At 45.4% G+C, this 21,408-nt stretch overlaps 1 protein-coding gene across 2 annotated transcripts in view; it reads right to left on the bottom strand.

The window, feature by feature from the left end:
• Tmem178b (transmembrane protein 178B) overlaps nucleotides 1-21,408 on the bottom strand; it is a 393,382-nt gene that overhangs the window by 250,909 nt on the left and 121,065 nt on the right. For both annotated transcript variants that reach the window (XM_085683877.2, XM_085683876.2), the window contains exon 2: nucleotides 7,403-7,516. In XM_085683877.2, the coding sequence (XP_085540003.2) occupies nucleotides 7,403-7,516 (114 nt within the window). The remainder of the gene's footprint in view (nucleotides 1-7,402; nucleotides 7,517-21,408) is intronic.

The following is a 21,408-nucleotide window of genomic DNA, read 5'->3' as shown; positions in this document are numbered from 1 at the left end:
TCCCACAATGAACCCTTGCTGATTTAAGTATGGAAGTTGGGAACCACGATACAGGACAGGCAACACTGTCCTGTACACTCTTTGTAGTCAATAAACACCAAACAACCAGCGGTTTGGTCCCTTGCCTGGCCAGCACTTAGGAATACATCATCCAGTTTGGGGAGCAGAATATCTTTTAACATCCCTTCTAGCACCAAATGTGGGAACTCTCATAGTAAAAAACACCCTATGGATATTGCGAGAGTAAATGAACAAATGGATGAAGGAGGTCAGTGGGCTGTGCCCAGTTCCCCTGGTGACATCCACAGCAGTCTACTCGGCCAGCAGAAAAAAAACTTCCAATCTGCAGAAGCTGCGAGAACGCCTCCAGGCCAGACTCCTGAATAATTCCCAGTGCAAAATTGGGCCTGCACATTCAGATGAATTGTGGCTTGAGGGCTGCAGTGAGGCCAGCACAATAGCTCTCAGGTGGCTTTTCAGTGCATGGGTGTCTTTAACACAGAAGACTTTACCACACTCCTCTCCACTCCTACTCCAGACCTCTGTCTTTCTCTTCAGCTCAAGAACAAACTCTCTCTCTCTTGCCCAGCCATTTTCAGCATTGACTTTCACCAGACCAATTAGCTAAGCAGGGGAATCGGTATTTACATGTGTACCTCCACGTTACCGGAATCATCTCCTTACTGTTGAGTAAAACCCCGAAAAAATAAATTTAGAAAAATGCTATCCAGGGAAGTTCAGCTGGTTCATCTGACTAGGTGACCTGCTTTATGGCAAGATCCCAAGAGAGTGGAAAGAAGAAATACATCCGGGCAGAGAGGAGAGCTGTCCTTGTGTGAGTTGCGCTGAAAGCGGGGGAGGGTCTAAGTGCAATGTCCTATTAAGGGGTTTGTGTTCTCTGCCTGGCATGTTGCACTAACACCACAAGGGTCTAGGAGAGCAGGCTCAGGGCAGCCTCTGGGCTGCATGCTGTTTGGATGTCCCAAAAGGTTTACAGTGTTCCCTGCAGGAGCTAGGTCAGAGAGACAGGCAATGGTTTGCAAAAAGCAAGGACTTTTCGTTACCAGGCAACGTATAGCAAGGCTCTGTTGGTTGGATGTCTGTGCTACCAAGCTTTCCCAGTTCCAGAGATGGCATCTTGCTCCTAAAGGCCCCATCGGGATGTCACTCTTGCTAGCAAGAGATAGCTCACAACAGATTGCACACAGTCAGAACCTAGCACCGGCTGGGCCCAGAAAGCAGAAGCAGAAGAAGGAAAAGGGCTGAACTGCAGGGGGCCTAAGATTCTAATGTTGGGAATGTTTACCTCATTAGGCTTCTTTACATAATGTAAGCCAAAAACAGAAATGGGAGAGAAAGATTGCTGGAGGCCAAAGTTCAGGCATGGATTCTGAGTCTTTAATCTGAGGCTCCTTTGAGGCTGAGATGGATTCCCAGGTAGCTCCTCGCTGCCTGGCCTGGTTACTTTATCTGTAAAGGAGCCACAGCAACAGACTAGAATCCACGACATCCCACATGAACAAAGGATGGTTAATTTATCACCAAGGTTGGTGGTTCTATCCCAAGCCCCTTGATCTACAATATCTATCTCACCATGCAGGGATGGCTGGGGAAGGATGGACCAGGAATCTGGCCTGCTCTGAGATGTGGAAATCTGCAAAGTCCAAGTAGGAAGAAAGACTGGAGAAGAGCCGTTTACAGAGGAGTGGACTGGCTTGAGCTGCCGTCGAAAGGGGAGTCGGGTGCCACTGAGCGAAGACCTAGCATGATGCCAATGCCACGGAGAGAGGTAGTAAGCCACCCTGTGGCGCAGGACTGGGGGCAACTGGAGGAAGGCTCGGGTGGAAAACAGGCCCTCTAATTCTAGGAAGAGTAAATGGTGAGGAAGAGAGTATAGTAGAGGTGGGGTGAGGCGGGCCAGGTCTGGCCTACCCTGGAATAGTACTGCTGCAGGATCGTCCCCATATGTGAGCCTTGGTCCCCCCAGACTGAGCTGACCTATAAGAGCTTTGAGGAGCTGAGCATTCATTTGGTGTCTGCTGGGAACATCAAGGCTCTGAGCTGTAATTTCTTGACCCTCTTAGCAGCAGGTCCATGCTGTCTGGCTGTTTGTGGGGAACATGAGCAAACAGCCATTCACCCCAGATGGCGCACCCCAGATGACAACAAAGCAAAGAAATGGTTCCACCCAAAGTCTAGCTTAGTGTACCCATATGATTATTGGGGTGACTTATCGCAGCACAGACAAGGAGTTGTTTAGCAGAGCATAGGTGACTGACTCAGATGAGGTTAAACCACTGAGACGTCCACTCCAGCATAGGTGGCAGCTCACAAAACTGCATCCCTGGGGTTCCCTCCTTGCACAGCCCGCAGGCAACTCTGATGGCGGGAGCAGCTCCTTTCCGCAGCAACTGGTGCCGCTTATGTAAGCCGGGCAAATCTTGCAACTTCCTGGGCTCCCAAAGCCTGATAAGTTGCAAGAGCTTCTCTCTTCCCGCCAGGATGGATGTTTCAATTCCCAGGAATTAACTACACAGCAGATGACTACAATGCCTTGTCTCCCACACAGTCTAGGTCTCCATCCCTGCCTCTCTCTCCTCCCTCCCCGCTTCCTCTCCTCTCGCTTCTCCCTCTCTGAAACAGGCTGGGCTTTCTCTGCCATGCCCCACTCCTAGCGGCTGCATGGATAATCGTGGCACAAATGTTCTCTACACACTGATAAGGTGGCTGCAACACAGGATAGCGGTGCAGGGCTCCCTTACTAGAGGTGAACACAAGCCTGTCTGGGTCCTGCATCTGTTCTAAGTACCTCGGGCATAGCTTCAAGGCCAATGTGTGTGAGGTGGTAGCCTGAGGCCAGGAAGTCAAGAGAGGTCCTTGTTCCCTCCTTTCCCCCTCCCTGCCTCCAGTTCCCTCCCCGCCAGCTGGAAAGGTGCAAAGCAGGCATCCAATCTAATTAGTTAAACCCTCAGTTCTAACAGGAGGAGGTTTAAAGAAAAAAAAATAGCTTTCTTGGCTCTCAGCCTCTCAAAAGATAATGAAGAAGATAGGATTTCAGGAGTGGAGTCCCAGCGCCTTGATCTTCACTGCCAGGGGCTGAAACCTCTATCTTAGAACCCCATACCAAGCAGAATGACAAAACTGTGAGCTCACAGTCAGACTGACGGAGTCTCTTGGGGCTCTCACCTGGGGACTTCAGGTACAAAGACCCACTAAGTCCCTGCCACATAGATCAGGAAGTCAGAACCAGGAGAGCCAGCCTTCTCTCCTCTCAAGCATCTGTCCGTCTAGCAGCTTCTGTCGTGGTGCCTCTGCCAACCCAAGCCAGCTGCTGGGTCCTTGTTTCAGGTCACTGGGAGACACTCCTCACCCACCCATCTGCCCTTGCTATCCCCTGAGCAACTGTGTAGGATCCTAGCTATGCAGACAAGACAGGTCAGAGGACATAATAACAGGAAGGACAGAGGTAGAACCTTTCGGGGTGGCCTCCAGGGTTATGGGTGGGGGTGGGGGTTGAGGACACAGAGTCACTAAACAAGTGTTGCCACCACAGACTGAATTACGGGCTGTGAAAATCTCATGGCAGTGTATTCTAGTACAAAGAGGGAGAGCAGCCGTTGCAATGCCTGGGCAGTGCCAGCCAGCTTCCCCCGGCCACTGGTAATCAGACTCTATCATGTGTTAAGTATTAAACCAGACAACTGATCCAAACAGCGGCATTTGCTAAGCTAATCTCCTGAGGCCACCGTTCACTCCTTGATGGCCAATGACACTGTCCTGTCCTGGTCCAGCCCTGGAAATGGCAGGAGACCCGATGGAGGAGAACAGAACACCTTCAGTCCACAGAGGCAGCTGCCTGGCTTCTGCCTCCCGCCTGGGCTGGGACTAAAGCAAGCTGACAGCACTGAAGGGCAGCCAGGATTGAGTGGACCAAGGACAAAGACTGAAGCTCTAGGAGGAGTCTTGTTATTCCCCATGGTAAGGAGGAGAGCAAGACACCTATGAGACCTCATTAACCCTTGTCATTCAAGCCAGGGTCACAACCTCATCCCAACTCACCCGGAGCACTGGAACATGAAGGCCACACCTCTGTTCCCTCATGATTGCACACGCAAACATGCACCCCTCATTTAGCTCGTGAGGCAAGCACTTTACACGCTGGAATCTGGAAGCACAGTGCCCTGTCTAGAGGTCATTTGATCCTTTCACCTGTCGTTCATATGACCATGAGATGGGAGAGCCTAGAGCCCTACAGTTAAGCTTTGTGTTGGCGGGTTAACTTTTCAAAATGTGTGACATAGCTTTAAGTCAAACTGTGCCTTTTCCTACTTGAAAGCTTTTTTTTTTCTTTCCTATAATAGGGGTGATCAGGCCACATACAAGTTCCCAATGGAAAGGATATGATCCAAAGTGAACCAAAGTTCAAACGTTTGTCTTAAGTTATTTCATAACAAACAAGTTAACAGCCCCTCATCCTAGTTCTCCCTCTGAGAAAAAAGTAAGAGCAAAAACTATAAAATATAAGATATTAAGGTCACTCTACAAAATGATAACCAGATGAATTTATTTTGCTCCATTTAGATTATTAAAGCACTCAATGATACAAAAGTGGTGTGAGCTTTATATTTACAGCTACGGAGATAACTACTTGGCTTACATATATTGGTTAGGTAAGTACTCTATCAATGAACTCCATCCCCAGCCCAAGAAATCAGGTTGTGGGATGGGGTCTTCCCACATTTTTCAAAGCTAATCTCACGAACTTCCTAATGTTTACTTTCTTCCAATATATATCTTTTTTCCCCCACAATGTAAACTCATCTTTTATTTTTGTTTCCTGTTGACTTGGAAACAGTGCTGTAGGACATTACTCTAGTAGTAATTTCAGATCATAAGATGACTCCTGAGAGGCATGGCAATATAGCACAGTCTCCAAACACACTAGCTTCAGATTCCCCATATGTTTAACACAATGTATTTCAAAAAAGATTTTTGTGCGTATTTCCTACCTCATGTTATCAAAATCTGACCTCTGAAAATTAACATGGACATGGCCGAGCCTCCCCATCACGCCAGTATTTCCAGTTATACTTAGGACCAACTTCAATTGTGACAGATGCTCACTCGCCCTCTGGCTTAAAATAGCTGTCATAGATGTCAGGCGTGGCAAATGCTCTCTGCCAGCTTAATAGCCCATTAGGCGACTTCATGAAAGAGGCAAATGAATCCATCACCAAAGGGGAGCATCAGCTTCATCCACCACCCTGGGCTGGAGACCTCACACGTATCAATCGTCGAAATGGCTTTGATTTGTTAAAAATAGAAGTCAGCATACTGCTTGGCTATAGAAGCTGCCTGCTAGATTTTTCAGAATCCAACAGCACCATGTTTGGAGAATGAGCACCCCGGAGACACACAGAGTTCAAAGAGGACCCCCACAAAGCTCCCCTGTCCCCGTCTCTCTCTTGGATGATGCCATGTAGCATACTTCCAAGGACGGCACAATGGAAAATCTCTTGCAACTCTAGACATCTACTCTGGCCACCGCCAGTAGCCTTCACCAGGCTTCCCTTGAAGTATCTGCAATTTACACTGAGATCATTCTCCTTCTGGCTGGAAAAAAAATCCCACAAACTATTTTAATTGCCTGAAGCAATTCTACTATGTTGTAATTATCACACTGCCATGTAATTATTTGCTTTGTGAATGTCTTTCTCCAACCCCACCCTTCTCCACCCCAGACTCTAGCTCCTTAAAAGAGCTCCCCACAGCCTTAATATCCAGTATGTGCCTGGTATGCAGAGAAACTTGGGAACTTCAGACAGACCAAGTCCATTTGAATTGGAAATGTCAGTAATTTTTTTCCTCTTATATTCTGAATCTTATTATGAATCCCAGAATCTATTATGCTTGTATGGCTAATCAACAAGACGTATGCACCTCGAACATCTCTTTCAGTGGCTATACGAGACAGGTGTATTGTGAGAAATTGGAAATTATCACCATATATTTCTATATTTGGAGTCTTCCATGCCAACCATCCAAAAGAAATTAATAACCCTGATTACTTGAGTCTCTAAGGCCAATCTCACATTAAAATTAAATATGTATGTGATACACTTAACTCAATGGCCAGCACATGGGAACACTCTTTGAACATTAGCGCTCTGTCCCTGGCTCTCATGCTACTTAGCGCCTCTACAGTGACAACAGTATGGCTTGCAGGGTCATCCTCTGACACCTACTCTGTCATCACAGACAAGGAGCATTGAGGGACCATCATCTGAGTGCTCATCTTTGTATGACTTCCCCCCGAAACTGGTGACTATTCTCTTTTAATTCTACTTACTCTCTTTTACCTCTCCCTTCCCCACTCCAAGCTGTAGATGCATAAAACCAAGCCAAAAGGTGGGCTACACCCTGTGGGCTCTACACTTGCAATGATAACAAGGCAAGAAGAAAACAATGAGACAAGAACAATGTTCTAGCCTAAAGGACTGTCTCCTTCAGAATTCATCAACTAAGGGAGTCTACCTATCGGGGTGTGATAAAAGAATGCTTATGTTTCTGCAGCTATAAACTGAGCCCAATCCTTTGGCTGCTGGGTGAAAAAAAAATGACACAGGAAGAATACCTGGTGAACCCAATAGAAGTGTGCCATGGACGGGTCAACATGAAGAATGGGGCCAGCAGTGAGCGAGAGCTCCCTTGCCACAGACAGGCAATGGATTCCCATGGAGAAGTGTAAAAATAGCCAGCCATCTCTGTTTTCTCATGACGCCGCTCTCTCACCGTAATGCAAGTCTCTAAGGATCCCTAGACTAGAAATTCCCAAACCGATGGGCATAGATATTCACCTCTTCGCTGAGTGATCACACATGAGCCCGCTGCTATCATTTGAAGACACACAGAAGCTTGGAAGCAGAGTCAACACTCCTTCTTAATGACCTCCACCTAAGTGCAGATCCCCTAGGTGCAGCCTGAACGGGTGAGCATGCCTCGTTCTTTACAAATAACAGCACAGGGGACTAGCGGGTTGCCACAATAGTATTATAAGCAACTTAGAGATGTGCTGGAGTTAAGTCCCCAGAGAAGATGCCATCGGGTAGGTGGAATTCCAGATGCCTACCAGAAGAACGAATTAAGATCACTGTCTAACTGAGAGTGGTTTGAGTTTCACTTGATTGGTTTGGTCTTTTTTAAAAATCGAAAACCAACGCCACAAATCTACTATGCCATCAGAACCAACGCAGGCAATTCTGACCTATAGATAGTCGATCCATGCCATACCAGTGTTCTGAAACCACCCGCAGATCTCAGAAAGTACGTAAACCTCCCTCCCCCATGCCCTCCAAGTGACATCACGGCACAGTCACAGCCAAAGAGGCGCAGCTGCACTTACGCAGGGCATGCCACTCATCCTGGCGAATGGTCTTCGTGATGTTGAATGTGAGGTTCCTGGGGATGGTGGCTGAGGAGTAGTGGTACTTGATGTACGTGCATCTCTCAATTTCTCCTGGAAGAGAGAAACAGAAAAACCAATGTGAATGAGGCAGGGGCCACCGCTTCCGCATCCTGGGATCCACAAACCCATCCTGAAGAAGACGTGTTTCGTGTTGAGCCTGATGAGAGGGACAGTTTATACTGGGCAATAAGCCTGGCTCAAAGCGAACAATCAGATGGGGCGTCTTAGAAAGGAAAATGCATCTAGGGTCATGCACGGAGTGAAAGAATCAAAATTTGGACTATTAGAAGCTTTTTTTATATATATATATAAAGTGGTGTCCATGTTTGCCTAGCCTTAAGAAAACATGCTTTCAAAAAAAGAAAGAAAAAAGAATGTTGTGGGAGTAACTTCCGCTGCCTCAACCAATAGTCGCTGAAATACGAGCCCACAGTGCAGCCGGGAGCGACTTCCACTCCGTCAGCCAATAGCTGCTGAAATACCAGCCCACTGGGGCGTGGTATATCTCTCTTTTAAAAAGAGAAGCAGATCCGGATCAGGCCCTCTTGGTTCCGGCTCTTGGTTCCGGTGCTTGCTCCTGGCTCCTGCTCCCGGCTCCTGCTCCCGACTCCTGCTCCAGAGACTAGGCTCCCTTCCTGACGGTTTATGGTGTATGTAAGTTTTACCCCCCAAAATAAATAACCCCTTAAAACATAACTGGTGTGGGATTGATTCGCTGATAAAAGAAAACCAGCTTTCAAAGTTTAAAAAGTTGATTGCACCTGAGAATAATATTTCAATAACACTGAGGTGTCTTCTTGCCTACCTATCCACGTGACACACAACTACACACATACCTGTACACACAGACATACACACACACATGCACACACCACCTTCAAGTTAAAAGAGGAATTTGCTCTTTACAGACCTTGAAAGAGCAATATTCAACTTCATATAGAAAAACAAAAAGCCCAAGATAGCTAAAAGCAATCCTTTACAATTAAGGGACTTCCAGAGGTATCACCTTCATTTTCAGCTCTTCTACAGAGCTACAGTAATAAAAAACAGTTTGGTATTGACATAACAACAGACAGGTGGATCAATAAAATCGAATAGAAGGCCCTGACAGAAATTAACACCTAGGAACGCCTGATTTTTGACAAAGAAGTCAAAATTATACAATGGAAAATAAAAGCATCTTCAATAAATGGTGTTGGCATAACTGAATGTTGGAATGTAGAAGAATGCAAATAGATCCATCTCTATTGCCCTGCATGAAATTCCCTGCACAAAATGAATGGGTCAAAGACCTCAACATAAACCCAGTTACCCTGAACCTGATAGAATAGAAAATGAGAAACAGCCTTGAACACATTGGCACAGGAGACAGCTTCCTGGATAGAACACCAGCAGCACAGACACTGAGATCAACAATTAATAAATGGGACCTCCTGAAACTGAAAAGGTTTTTTAAGGCAAAAGACACCACTATCAGTAAGACAAAATGACAGCCTACAGAATGGAAAAAGATCTTCACCAACCCCACATCTGACAGAAGGCTGATCTTCAAAATATATAAAGAACTCAAGAAACAGGGCATCAAAACCCCAAATAATCCAATTTTTAAAATGAGGTATAGACCTAAACAGAGAATTCTCAACAGAAGAATCTCAAATGGCCAAGAAATGCTTAAAGAAATGTTCATCATCCTTAGCCATCAGGAAAATGCAAATCAAAATGACTCTGAGATTCCAACTTAAACCAGAATGGCAAAGATTAAGAACACAAGTGACAGATTATGCTGGAAAAGATGGGAAGCAGGGTAATACTCCTCCACTGCTGTGGGCTTTCAAATGTGTACAGCCATTTTGGAAATCAATATGGCAGTTTCTCAGAAAATTGGAAATAGTCTACTTCAAGACCCAGCTAAATCCTTTGGCATATACCCAAAGGATGCCCAATCATACCACAAGGATACTTGCTCAACTATGTTCGGAGCAGCATTATTCATAATAGTCAGAACCTGGAAACAACCCAGATGCCCCCCAACTGAAGAATGAATAAAGAAAATTTATTTACATTTACACAATGGAGTATTGCTCAGCTGTTAAAAACAATGACACAGGGAAATTTAAAGGCAAATGAGTGGAACTAGAAAAAAAAATCATCTTGAGGGAGGTAACCCAGACACAGAAAGACAAGCATGGTTTGTACTCACTCGTAAGCGGATAGTAGCTGTAAAGTAAAGGATAATCATGCTACAACCCACAGTCCCAGAGAGGTTAGGTAACTAGGAGGGCCCTAAGGGGATACACAGTTTCCCTGGAAAGGGGAAATAGAGGAAATCTTCTGGGTACAGTGGGGGCAGGTGAGCATGGGAACATGAGGAATTGGATGGAGGACGAGACTAACAACAGTGATGACTTGATGGTGGGGGCGTTTCGGGGTCAGATAGTACGAATCTATAAGGATGATTCTAGCTAAAACCCCTAGCAGTGGTGGACAGGTAGCCTGAGCTGGCCATCTCCTGTAATCAGATTGGTAACTACCCCAATCGCCATCAGAGAGCTTTCGTCTAGTGACTGATTGAAACAGATACAGAGATCCACAGCCAATCACTGGGCCATGCCTAGAGAATCATGTTCAGGAGAGGGAGGAAGGATTGGACAAGACGGGGGCGGTTAGGGAACCCACAGAATTCACAGAAAGAAAACTCACAGAAGCAACTGGCCTGCTCATGGGAAGTCACAGACCATGGACTGCTGACTAGGGAGCCTGCATGGGGCCCGTGTAGGACCTCTGTATATGTGATGGTCCTGTGGCATGGTCTACTAGTGAGATTCCTGGCAGTGGGAGTGGGGCCTGTCCCTCATGCTTTGAACATATTCCTCATACTGGGTTGCCTTGCCCACTCTTAACAGAAAGGGTGGAGCTTAGTCCTACTTCAACTTACTATGTCATGCTTTGTTGGCACCCCTGGGAGGCCTGCTCCTTTCTGAAAAGAGGTGGAGGGAGGGTAGATTGAGGAGGGGAGGCAAAAGGGAGAGGAGGGGAGGGGATGGGAGGAGGGCAGTAGGGAAGCTGCAGTTGGTATGTAAAATAAATGAAAAAATTTAATTAAGAAAAAAGGAGGAATTTTTCAATCAAATAAATTTAAGTTTCCACACAGACCAAGGGCTTATTTCTGCCCTAGTGGTACGGTCTATGCCTTCAGCAGTCAGTCTTCTGGAATGTGTAGGGATGGAAGGCAGCCTCCCCTTTTCCTCTCTCTCCACCCTCCTAGCTTCATTTCTGAACACAAGACTTTCGGATCAACCTAGTTTTCATTGCACCATTCTCTTCTCAGGTTTCATGAATAAAAGAACATTATGACCCTGGCCTCAGTACCTGGTTCAGCATACAACCCTAACTACATTCTAAATATTGTCCTTATGCCCACAGGTAAGTGTAATCCTCACCCAGGATTGGGTAAACTTCTCTCTGAAACAAAGACCATTATAGAAAACTATAGTCAATCAAAATGCAGAGCTGTTGATAAAGTCCAAATAGATACATCTACAAAACATCTCCCACATCTAAGGCTCAAGGAATATTTTCAAAGACGGAGACAAAAGATTGCAAATCAAAGGATTAGGAAGTTTGCTGTGAGACCATGTCTCTTAGTAATGTCAGAGGCTGCACCCATATTGAATTTACCAGGTGCTAGAACGGATCACAAGACACACAATGGAACCCACTTTAAGAGTTTATTAAGAGGAGGAGAGAAGAAAATGTCAGGCCTGTCAGAAACTTGGTGCGGGAAGAGAGCGTGGAGTGGGCGTGTCCAGTTTTTAAATGTTTTCTAGAGCATGCACACGGGGCTTCCATGGCCCATCACACATAGATCACATGACTGTGCTTCGCATAGCCTGGACACTTGATGACTCATGTGCGGCCACGGAACCCGGAAGTGACAGCACTTAGGCTGGCTAGGCCTTTTGCCAGAGAGCTGGCAACTTTGGGTGACGGAAATAATGACACATATTCTTCTCTGCTCCCTGCCTCTCCCCTCCCCTTCAACCCTCTCCCAAGGTCCCCATGCTCCCAATTTACTCAGGAAATCTTGTCTTTTTCTACTTCCCTTGTAGCTTAGATCCATGTATGTCTCTCTTAGGGTCCTCATTGTTGTCTAGGTTCTCTGGGATTGTGAATTGTAGGCTGGTTTTCTTTGCTTTATGTCTAGAAACCACTTATGAATGAGTACATGTGATATTTGTCTTTCAGGGTCTGGGTTACCTCACTCAAATGCTGTTTTTTTAGATCCATCCATTTGCCTGCAAATTTCATTATTTTTTTCCTGCTGTGTAGTACTCCATTGTGTAACTGTACCACATTTTTCTTATCCATTCTTCGGTCGAGGGGCATTTAGGTTGTTTCCAGGTTCTGACTATGACAAACAATGCTGCTGTGGTGTACGTTCACCATATGACACCTAACGACAAACAGTTCATTAGGTAACCAATAAGTCACCCTCTGAATGGAGAGGTGGCACAAACAGAAAGCCACAGTACCTGGATTGAAGGATGGGGAAGAACTCCATTTTCTTTAAGGAGCTGGCCACTGGGAGTTTGATCATTCTCCAGTGCGCAGGGCAACACAGATTGAACAATTCATTTATTCATTCATTTATTTATTTATTTTGTTTCTGTTTCTCTTTTTTGGTGGGGCAGGTCACAAGGTGGGGGGGCTGATTTGGGACGACTGGGAATTGTGAGGGGGTGCATGATGTGAAATTCCCAAATAATAATCAATAAAAATATTGTGTTGAGGGAAGAAAAAAATGATAGCATATACAGTTTTACCAACATAACTGTCTAAACATGGGCTGAACAAAGACAACAGCAATAGATATATGAATGAATGGGGAAAAGAAGGCTAAGAAGTGCTGAGCATGGGAGAAATAGTCTTACCCATGGAAAAGCACACAAATTAGTTATCCAATATCAAATGATCAGCCCTAAACATACATATGAATAGCATATGCAGACTGAGCAGGTTATATTTAGGAATATGTGTATATATATATATATATTCATCTGCATATATGTGCATATTTTAAAGAGAATAAACAAGGGTATGTGAAAGGGTTTAGAGGAAGGCAAGGCAAGGAAGAAATAGTATAATTATATTATAATCTCAAAAAGTAAAAGAAAAAATTTTAAGTCACAATAAAAATTTTATTGAATCAGCTTGCTGTGTAGTCAAGTTACCAAACTGTTCCTACATCTTAAGGCAGAGATCCTTAAGGGTGGCCCCAGGACCAGTAGCATAAGCATAGGAACTTGCTAGAAAGGTATCTTCTTCACCTAACCCCGAATACACAGAAACTCCAAGCTAGAGTCTGGCTGAAACAGTTAAAGCCTTCCAGTTGGTTCTTGTCTAAGTTTGAGGACTGTTCTTTTGGAATCTAATTGCCAAGGCATTAATTAGTTCAATAACTTACTACACTTGCAAGTTTCCAAAGAGGCTGGATAGGACCGCTTTGCTCCTCACTTTCAACCTCCCGGGGTTGCTATTGATGTTTGCTTATCTGGGGGATATTAAAAACTTAGTGTCGGAGCGAGCGTTGTGAAGAATCGAGAAGGGGGTGGTTTTTAAAGGTTAGGGGTTTTGAAATTTGGTTTTTCACCTGAATGGATTTTGATGGTAATCCATTTTGCACCCCACTGATTTTCAATTTATAACCGGTGGCACCTTATTGAATTGTCTGACCCCTGGCCCACTGTCAGCAGGGAATCTGGCAATTGGTGGAGGGCAATAATTTACAGAAAGCCTTGTGAAACTGATGCTTTATTGTAAATCATATTTGGACAACTGCCCAGTTGCCAGCTATGGTCGGACATTCCTCTAACAGGACAGCCTCTATCCGGAGACAAAGTTCTGGAGACTGCTGTGCACTCTTTCCCAGTACCTTCAGTTTTCAGGCCTTCTATCTCTGGCTCAGCCTGCAAAGCCCCTGTGGCTTTTCACACGCCCTGGCACTCCTCCCCTCCTCCCCTCCACACCTTCTACCCCTCATCCTGCCCTCCTTTCTTGACGGGTCCAGACAATCCCCTCTGCTTCAATGCAAATCCACCCCACATGCCTGCACTCCATTTACATCATTTCTATTAAAAGCATCGTCTTTCCTCTATCTATAACATTGTCCCTGAAGCCACCTCCTCCCTGGGAGACCCTTCTTTCCTAGTCATCAAATTCTATCTACCCTACTTCAAAAATGTCCCTGGGATCTTATCTTTCTTCTCTATGCCCACTTTCTCCATGCCAGTTATTCTAATAAAGTCAAATGCCACGCAGTGCTTCAAGCAAAGCCAGGCCACAGACAGGATAGGGGTCCCTTAAGATAACAGCACCTGCTGATGTCTGACATCATGGCAATCTTAGTTCATGTAAACACGCTCTACACAGTTCACAGAGTGAATCAAAATCTCCTGTGGACAGATTTCTCAGCATGGATCCCCATTATTCAATGATATCTGGCCAAAGTGAAATAAGCCTAGCCAGGCTAACAGCACAGTCATGTGATTTCCGACCTTACGTAGGTCACAGCACACATGGCGATGTATAGAGAACACCCTGGGGTAAACAGCTGAGACACCCTGTCCAGGTGCCCCGAAGCTGGGGGAACCAGCATCTTCAACACACCTAGAACTTATTCCTGGTTTCTGTCCTTGTCTCGACCACACCCACAGAGATAATATTCCATTTAATCCACTGCGTGACATCGTTGAGTAGGTTATACTATTATCATTGTCTCCCTGTTTCGCACAATGGTAAGGAAGTGGTGAGCTAAGACAATTAAGTGACTTGGGCAGGATAATAAGTCAGGGTTGTCCACCCAGGACCTCCCTCCACTCAGCTACCCCGCCCCCCTGTCATACGGAGAAAATGTGATCACGTGCTCCGTCAGAGGCAGCTGATGACAGTTTCTGAAAGGACACTCACTTGGTGACTTCCAGGCAAAGCCTTCCCTACTCTCAGGGAAAGCACTGCCGCTGGGGGCTGGACTCGCATCTCCTCTTCCCCACCTTCTCAGGATGGGAAGACATTGTTGGCTGTGACTTATCTGTTTACACGCTTCACTCTCCCCCTGTGTATCTCAAGGGCACAGATACTGTCTTCTCCATCCATCTTTAACTCTCCTGCCTCTAGCACAGGGCACACACCAACGCCAGGCACTCTGGAGACAGACATGGCTACTCCAAGGCACCCTTTGGAAGGCCGCAATGGACAGAGTCCAGCTGAACTTATTGCATGCAAGGATAAAGTAACTGGGGCAAAATGAAATGGTGATGTTACAAGGAGGAGGTGGTAGGAGACCTCTGGAAGACGAGCACTCGCACTCTGTGAACATGGAGAGACTTTGTCAATCACAGTGAGGCAGAAACTAATCACGTCAATCACAGATCCATGCCTCGATATACTGGGCAAATGTAGGTCGACTGGGCTTTCTTTTTGCTGAGGTGAGGAAATAGAAAAGAAGGACCAGAAGCAGATATAAAAAGTAGAAGATTAAAAGAATTCCCAGCAATGGATTGAGTAATTACAGGTGGGTAGGTTGTGGTCGGCATACGAGAACCTCCTGGGGTGCCTGGAAGCCTAAAGCCAGCTGCTGCACTATTTGTCAAACCCTACACTATGGTGGCCCAAGGCTGGGGAGACCCCCCTGCCAGAGGGGCTGCCCTGATCTAATTTGCACAACAAAAATGCTATGTGATCTAACTGTACCCCTATATGCAATAATTTAAAAATTAACCAAAATGTTCTCTGGACTCAGCCTTGGAGCACAAAACCAGATGCCTCTTGTGATGAGATTGGTGCCTGTCACTCATGTCTGAGAAATGTGTCTGACTTCTTAGCTGAGGGCAGATTTTCTTAGCCTCAACACAAACCTAGCGAATTGCTACAGGTTACAGGAGAACTGAAATGAGCTGGTGCCCCCATGGCCTCTCCACTTGCAGTTCACCTAGCCAATGAGAGGAAAGATCTCACGACACTCAGAAAGACCAAGAAATCAAGGTACGGTCCATACAGGTGGCAGCTAAAAAGCCAGTCTGGAGCAGCATGAATGCCCCTCACCCAGGAGCCCCCCATGTTTGCTTTGTCTCAGGATTCTAAGTCTCCTGCATTTGACAGCAATTAAATTGGAAAGATTCAAATATTGCCTAAAAGGAAAGGCAAAATATTTATCCATGAGTCTGCAGGTCCTGTCAGTGTGCTGCTGGGCTTTCATAAATGCAGGCACCATCTGGGTACCCAATACATGTGCCCAGAATGTAAGCTTCTGGCTACAGACAGGTTTCCACGCGGTGAGTGTTGGAGAGGGCTATCTGCGAGGCAAGAGGGCGGCGGAGAGCCTCATCAGAGATGGAGGACAAAGATGTCTTTGCCACCACTTGAGTTCCATCCCGAAGATTCCAAGGCTCTTAGAAAGTGGCAACCGAGGGAGACCTGGCCAGTGACCAAAGTGCAGCCACCTCCCTCGCCAACTCCACCCCCGTGTGGCCTCTTCCATGGCCCTCCTACCTATAGGACAGAGTCCCAGTAAGACACAACTCTAACAGATGACAGAAGAGAGTTTTTAAAGGACAATTTAGCACACACACATACACACCAAAACATAAACCTTATTATAAAGGTCTTATTGGGCAAAGACTTAAGTGACATTTTGCCAAAGAAGACATTTAAATAATCAACAGGTGCCTGAAAAAGGCTCAGTATCACTAACCATTAGGAGTAACGCAATCCAAAACATGCTAAAGTATCTATCACCTTACACCTGCTAAAATGGCTACTACCATAAAATAAAAGTGTTAGGAAAGAGAGAGAGAGAGAGAGTCGGCTAGTGTGGTGGTCCATGCATTTAATTCTAGCCCTCGGGAGCTAGAGGCAGGAGGATCTCTGTGAGTTCCTGGTCAGCCAGGGCTATGTAGTGAGATCCTGCCTCTGCAGGGAATGGAAACGGAAATCCTTGCATACTGCGGATATAAATTATTCGGTCAGTATGGAAGGCTGTATGGAGGGTCCTCAGAAACTTTAAAAAGGAGCTACCATAGGACCAACTAATCAATATCCAAAGGAATTAAAGTCTGTATCTCAAAGAGACATCTGTTCTCCTGCAGTTATTACAACATCATTCACAACAGCTAAAGAAGGAATTATGGTTAAGGGATAGATGAATGGATGGGAAAACTGTAGTATATCCATTTTATACATTTAAAAATGCTATTCAGCCTTTAAAAGGTGATGTCAGCATGTATGGATACACAGAAGAACCAAACACACTGCATGACCCAACTCATGTGAGGGATCTGAAATAGTCAAACTTGCACAAATGGAGAGGGAAACGAAGCATTGTTCAAAAATGTGAAATTTCAATTATGTAAAAATGAATAAGCTCTAGAGATCTGCTTGCAGCATCATGCCTGCAAGAAATAACGCTGTATTGCCCTCAAAAATCAGCTTAGAAACTAGAGGGGGGCTAGTAGAAGAAATTCATGACTGATAGCGAAAGAGCTAGCAGAACCTTGGCCTTGAGGGGTTGAGGAGGTCACTGCAACCACAGCCTGTCGAAGGCAGCCATGTGGACAAAGAGGACGAGCCAGGCTGAGGTAAAGAGAGAAAGCGCATACCCTCTTACTGCTCCCACCTGCAGACTCCTGACAGCACCCCCAGTGTCTGAACTCAACTGGAAGTGAGGGGGGAGCATTTCAGCCTGGGGAGGGTTGAAGGCTGAAGGTGCTGGCTAACTGGGAAGGGCAGAGGGAGTGCACACTTCTTCCTCTTTCCTCTCTTCCACAAGCACATCCCTAGCTATAGCACCTTCCAGACACACCCCTCTCCTTCCTGTTAGCATGATTCGTCATGCTCTCCCTACCTCACCTCTGCCTCTAAGTCTTTAATGGCAAAGGGAGTTCTGGGAACTGGGAATGGAAAAAGACAGTAATGTTCATCCTCTACTATAAATACTTATTTGAAGACCCAAGGCATGAATGTCAAAACACACATCAGTCCTGAGTGTCATACCTATAGGTAGCAAGAACTCAGCAAATTAGAAAGCATTATCAGTGTTGACCTTAAGACTGATGGAAGGAGACAAGTTCGGCTAGTCAAACATGGTACTACCAAGACACAGAACAGCATTTGGAGATCTACGCTATGATTGACCAAATGTCACACTGGGACCTAGGAAGCTGGCAAAGCAGGAGCTCTGCGGGGCAATGAGCACATGAAGAGCAGGGACAGAAAAGGAAGGGTGGAGAAGTAGAACATCAGCTATGTCTGTGCACTCATCAAAGGGGTCCTCCAATGAAGAGTGACATGTGGGAAGCATTGTGTAGAAGCACGTGTGTGCATATAGAGGCCAGAATTCAATCCTGGGTATCTTCCTTAGTCACTGTCCATCTTAGTTTTTGAGACAGAGTCTCTCTAGGTCTAAACCTAAGCTCATCAATCCAGCTATTCCACGGGCCAGCAAGTCTCATGGATTCTCCTTTCGCCACCTCCCCAATACCATGATTCCAAGTGCACACATCTGTGCTTGAAGTTTTTACCTGGATTCTGGGGATCAATCACAATGCAAGAAAAGCAATTTACTGACTGAGATACATTCCCCAGTCCCAAAAGTTCTTTTTTTCATAATAAAGATGTATCCCATACTTAGCACAGGCTAGTTGCTCTACCATTATGTCCTGTTGATATCCCACATTATCACAACACCTCCGTGAGGGAAACACCCCGCTTTTCTGAAGAAGAAAGTGGATATTTGGATAAATGAAGCTCCATCCCTGAACACCCTCTAGCAGCCAGGAGGAGGCCAGATGTAAACTGTGGTCCCCATCCCAAGCCTCCAGACATCACTATTCTGACTCCTGCTTCGTGGAAGTTTGCCTAGAAACAAAGGTTCTTAAGGCAGCCACGGTTTTACAGGTAAAGGAATTCATTGCATTGATTGACAAAGGAAGAAAGTGGGTAATGGACAGAGGAAGGAAAGGAAGGTAGCAGCCTGTCTTCTGTGTTCCCATGGAGCCCAAGACGCCTGGACTGTACAGAAGCCAGTCCTATCACTGGCTGTGATAAAACCCTATGAAGTTCACTATCTCTGTCTCTCAAACTGGACTGACAGTTCTTAGTCAGTTTTCTAGCACAGGGCCTGACTAGCACCCTGCATTTAATAAGGACAGATTAAATAGAATGTAGACACAGAATATATGAAAAAGATGGAAGGCCAACACCAACAAAAAACAAGGAGGAGACAAAGAAAGAAAAGGAAGAAAAGGAAGAGAAGAAACCAATCAGAACTTAATATTCAGCCTTCATCTTTTCCTTGAAGAGTATTTTCTCAAAGAAAAAAAATACATTACATTTTAGCAGGGTGAGGAAGTGTTGGGAGTATCTCTAGGAGGTTAGGAAAGCCATTTCTCAGATACATGAGCATTCTGTTGGATTCTTTAGAAGCCCCCAAGGGAGTATGGTTCAGGAGGTTAGAGGTTTGAGGTTGGGGATGATGAAAAGGGCAGACAGCAAACCAGGGTGACTCCAAGGGATCAGGAAGACAGGCAGGACCGGTAGATCCCACACCTTCATCAGCCCATCCCGAAAGAAACTGGGAGGAAGCGGGCAAGGCCCGCCTTTGACAACCAGCTAGCAATGTTGGCAAGAACTCTACTAAAGAAGCAACTCTCCACAGACGCCCATCACATGAAACAGCCCTGCCACCTCCCCCGTGTCTTCTCTTCAGCACCTTCTGCTCCTCCCAGATGTTCTGCTGTGGAAGATTTGCAGGGCTTCCAGCTGCTGCCAACCCAGCCTAACTGTTCTCTTCTTATCAAGGAAGTGTTTGCTGCATCTTCACTTTTGATGCTTTTCAAGGCATTCCATTTTTACCTGCTTTGGTTTTGAGCTTGTGGTATCAGTGTGGCCTTTTAATGTTGCTTTGTATGCACCACACAGACGGAATCCTAAATATTTAATTCCTTTCCATCCCGTGTTACATTAGTGTTGGTTCTGAGTAGTGTTCAGGGGCCCTTCTGATGGCACATGCAGAATTTCGTTTTCCAAAATAATCATGTCCCATCCCTCCTGCTGCCACATTCCAGGCCCTGCATACATCCTCCCTTAGCCCGGCCCACTCTCTATTATGAGGAAGAAATTGAACAGCTGTTTGTATAAGAATCATGTATGTCTAGCACTAGTAAAAGTTTTAAGATAGAAGAGTATATATCCTCCATTCACAGTGAGCAGCCAATACAGATTCACCTTGTTTACTGACATTAATCGTAAAGTTGGTGTTGGGCACATTTACACTTACTTTATATCAGTTATTGCTTCTTGAGTGCTTTATGTGTTTGGTACTGTATGAAGTACAAAAGTCAGGCACTACCATTTCCCCCATTTCACAGATGAAGAAGCGAAAGCTTAGTTAGAGAGACACCCTGCTCAACACACACCTCTCAGGTAGCAAAGCTGGGATTCAAATCTACCATGTACATTACTAAGCACCATACAGTACTCACACATGAAAAAAAAAGCCAGAGGAAATCAAAATCTTCTGAAGAATAGTGAGGACCTTCCAAGGTTCCACAGTGCTTTTTGTATAAAGCAAAACATTTCCATTTGTGTGGATTTGCAGCATAAACAGACTCCACTGCTCTTATACCAGAGAAAGAGGAAATGTTTGCTTCCATAGCTCCCTCACAGGCTGCAGAGAGGCTAGCACTGAAGTAATACACAGGCACAAAAGACAAAACGTTGGCAGGATCGACTTCATGCTAGAATCTCAGCCACATTCCAATCTCCACTTGCTTGACAGCAGGAAACTTTGGGACAACTGGTCAACCTCCCAATGCTTCCATTTCTTCATCTGCAGAATTCAGATATTGGTGGTGCTCTGCTCATAAAGTTGATGAGAAATAAATGAGACAGCCCATGTGAAACCTGCTTTACAGTAAGCATTCAATAAAAGCTCTATCATTTATTAGTTATGCCTCTGGAGACATGCATCCTGCTCCAACAACAGTCTGTAAATATTTTAAAACAACTCTCATGCCCCACCCCAACCCCAACTCTCCATTCCTTCCAACTAACGAGTCCCAAGTTCTCCCACACATATGCAAAACCCATCATCACACTGATCACTTTGAAATCCCAGCGTATAGGTGAGACTCTCCCCCAGTGTCATAGAGTATTGGCAGTCATCCCTACAGACAGCCAGATTTGTGTAAGCTATGTGACCACAGACTTCCAATCTAGGTGCTCTCACTGCAAAGATGATCAAATATTTCTTTTGAGAAAAACAAAAGATCTAGCCAAAACATATAAGAATCAATGAGAAAGTCTTTATTGAGCCTTGGAGGGTGTTCTAGTTGCTTTTTATTTTTGTGATAAACACCATGACCAAAAGTAGCCTGGTGGGAAAAGGGTTTGGTTTGGTTTCTTCTTGGCCTTGTGGACAGTCTAATCACAGAGTGGATCATCCCAAGGGATATGCCAAGCAGTTTTCAACAATGGGCTAAATTGACTCAAATCCTACCTACGCCTGTGCAACAGTCTTTGGGTTTTTTGGTTTGGGTTGCTTTTTGGTGGTGGTGGTGATTTTTTTTGGTTTTTTTTTTCAGCTTATTAGCTCTGTGTAGAATCTTCTATTTATTCCAGCCCCTGAAGGAATTTTTGGATCATGATCTTGTCATTCTACAAATTAGCAATTATTACCACATGCTCTATCAGCAGGCTATCCCCATTCTCATCCAAGCCACTGCAAAAACTCTTCCCCACACCGTGGGGTTGAGGGGAACTCTGCCCAAGCGTGCACAGACTCCCATGTGAGCAGAAAGCAATCCATTATAAGAAAGCTCTGTGAGTCTGCCTCCTGACCTGCCTATGCCCCGCCTATTTCCTCATTTTAGCCACCATCATGACAGACC

This window comes from Myodes glareolus, chromosome 25 (assembly GCF_982192425.1).
Source record: "Myodes glareolus chromosome 25, mMyoGla1.1, whole genome shotgun sequence".
In the NCBI taxonomy this organism is placed as follows: Eukaryota; Metazoa; Chordata; class Mammalia; order Rodentia; family Cricetidae; genus Myodes; species Myodes glareolus.
The sequence above is the reverse complement of the archived record's forward strand: the minus strand, read 5'-3'. Positions and strand labels throughout refer to the sequence as shown.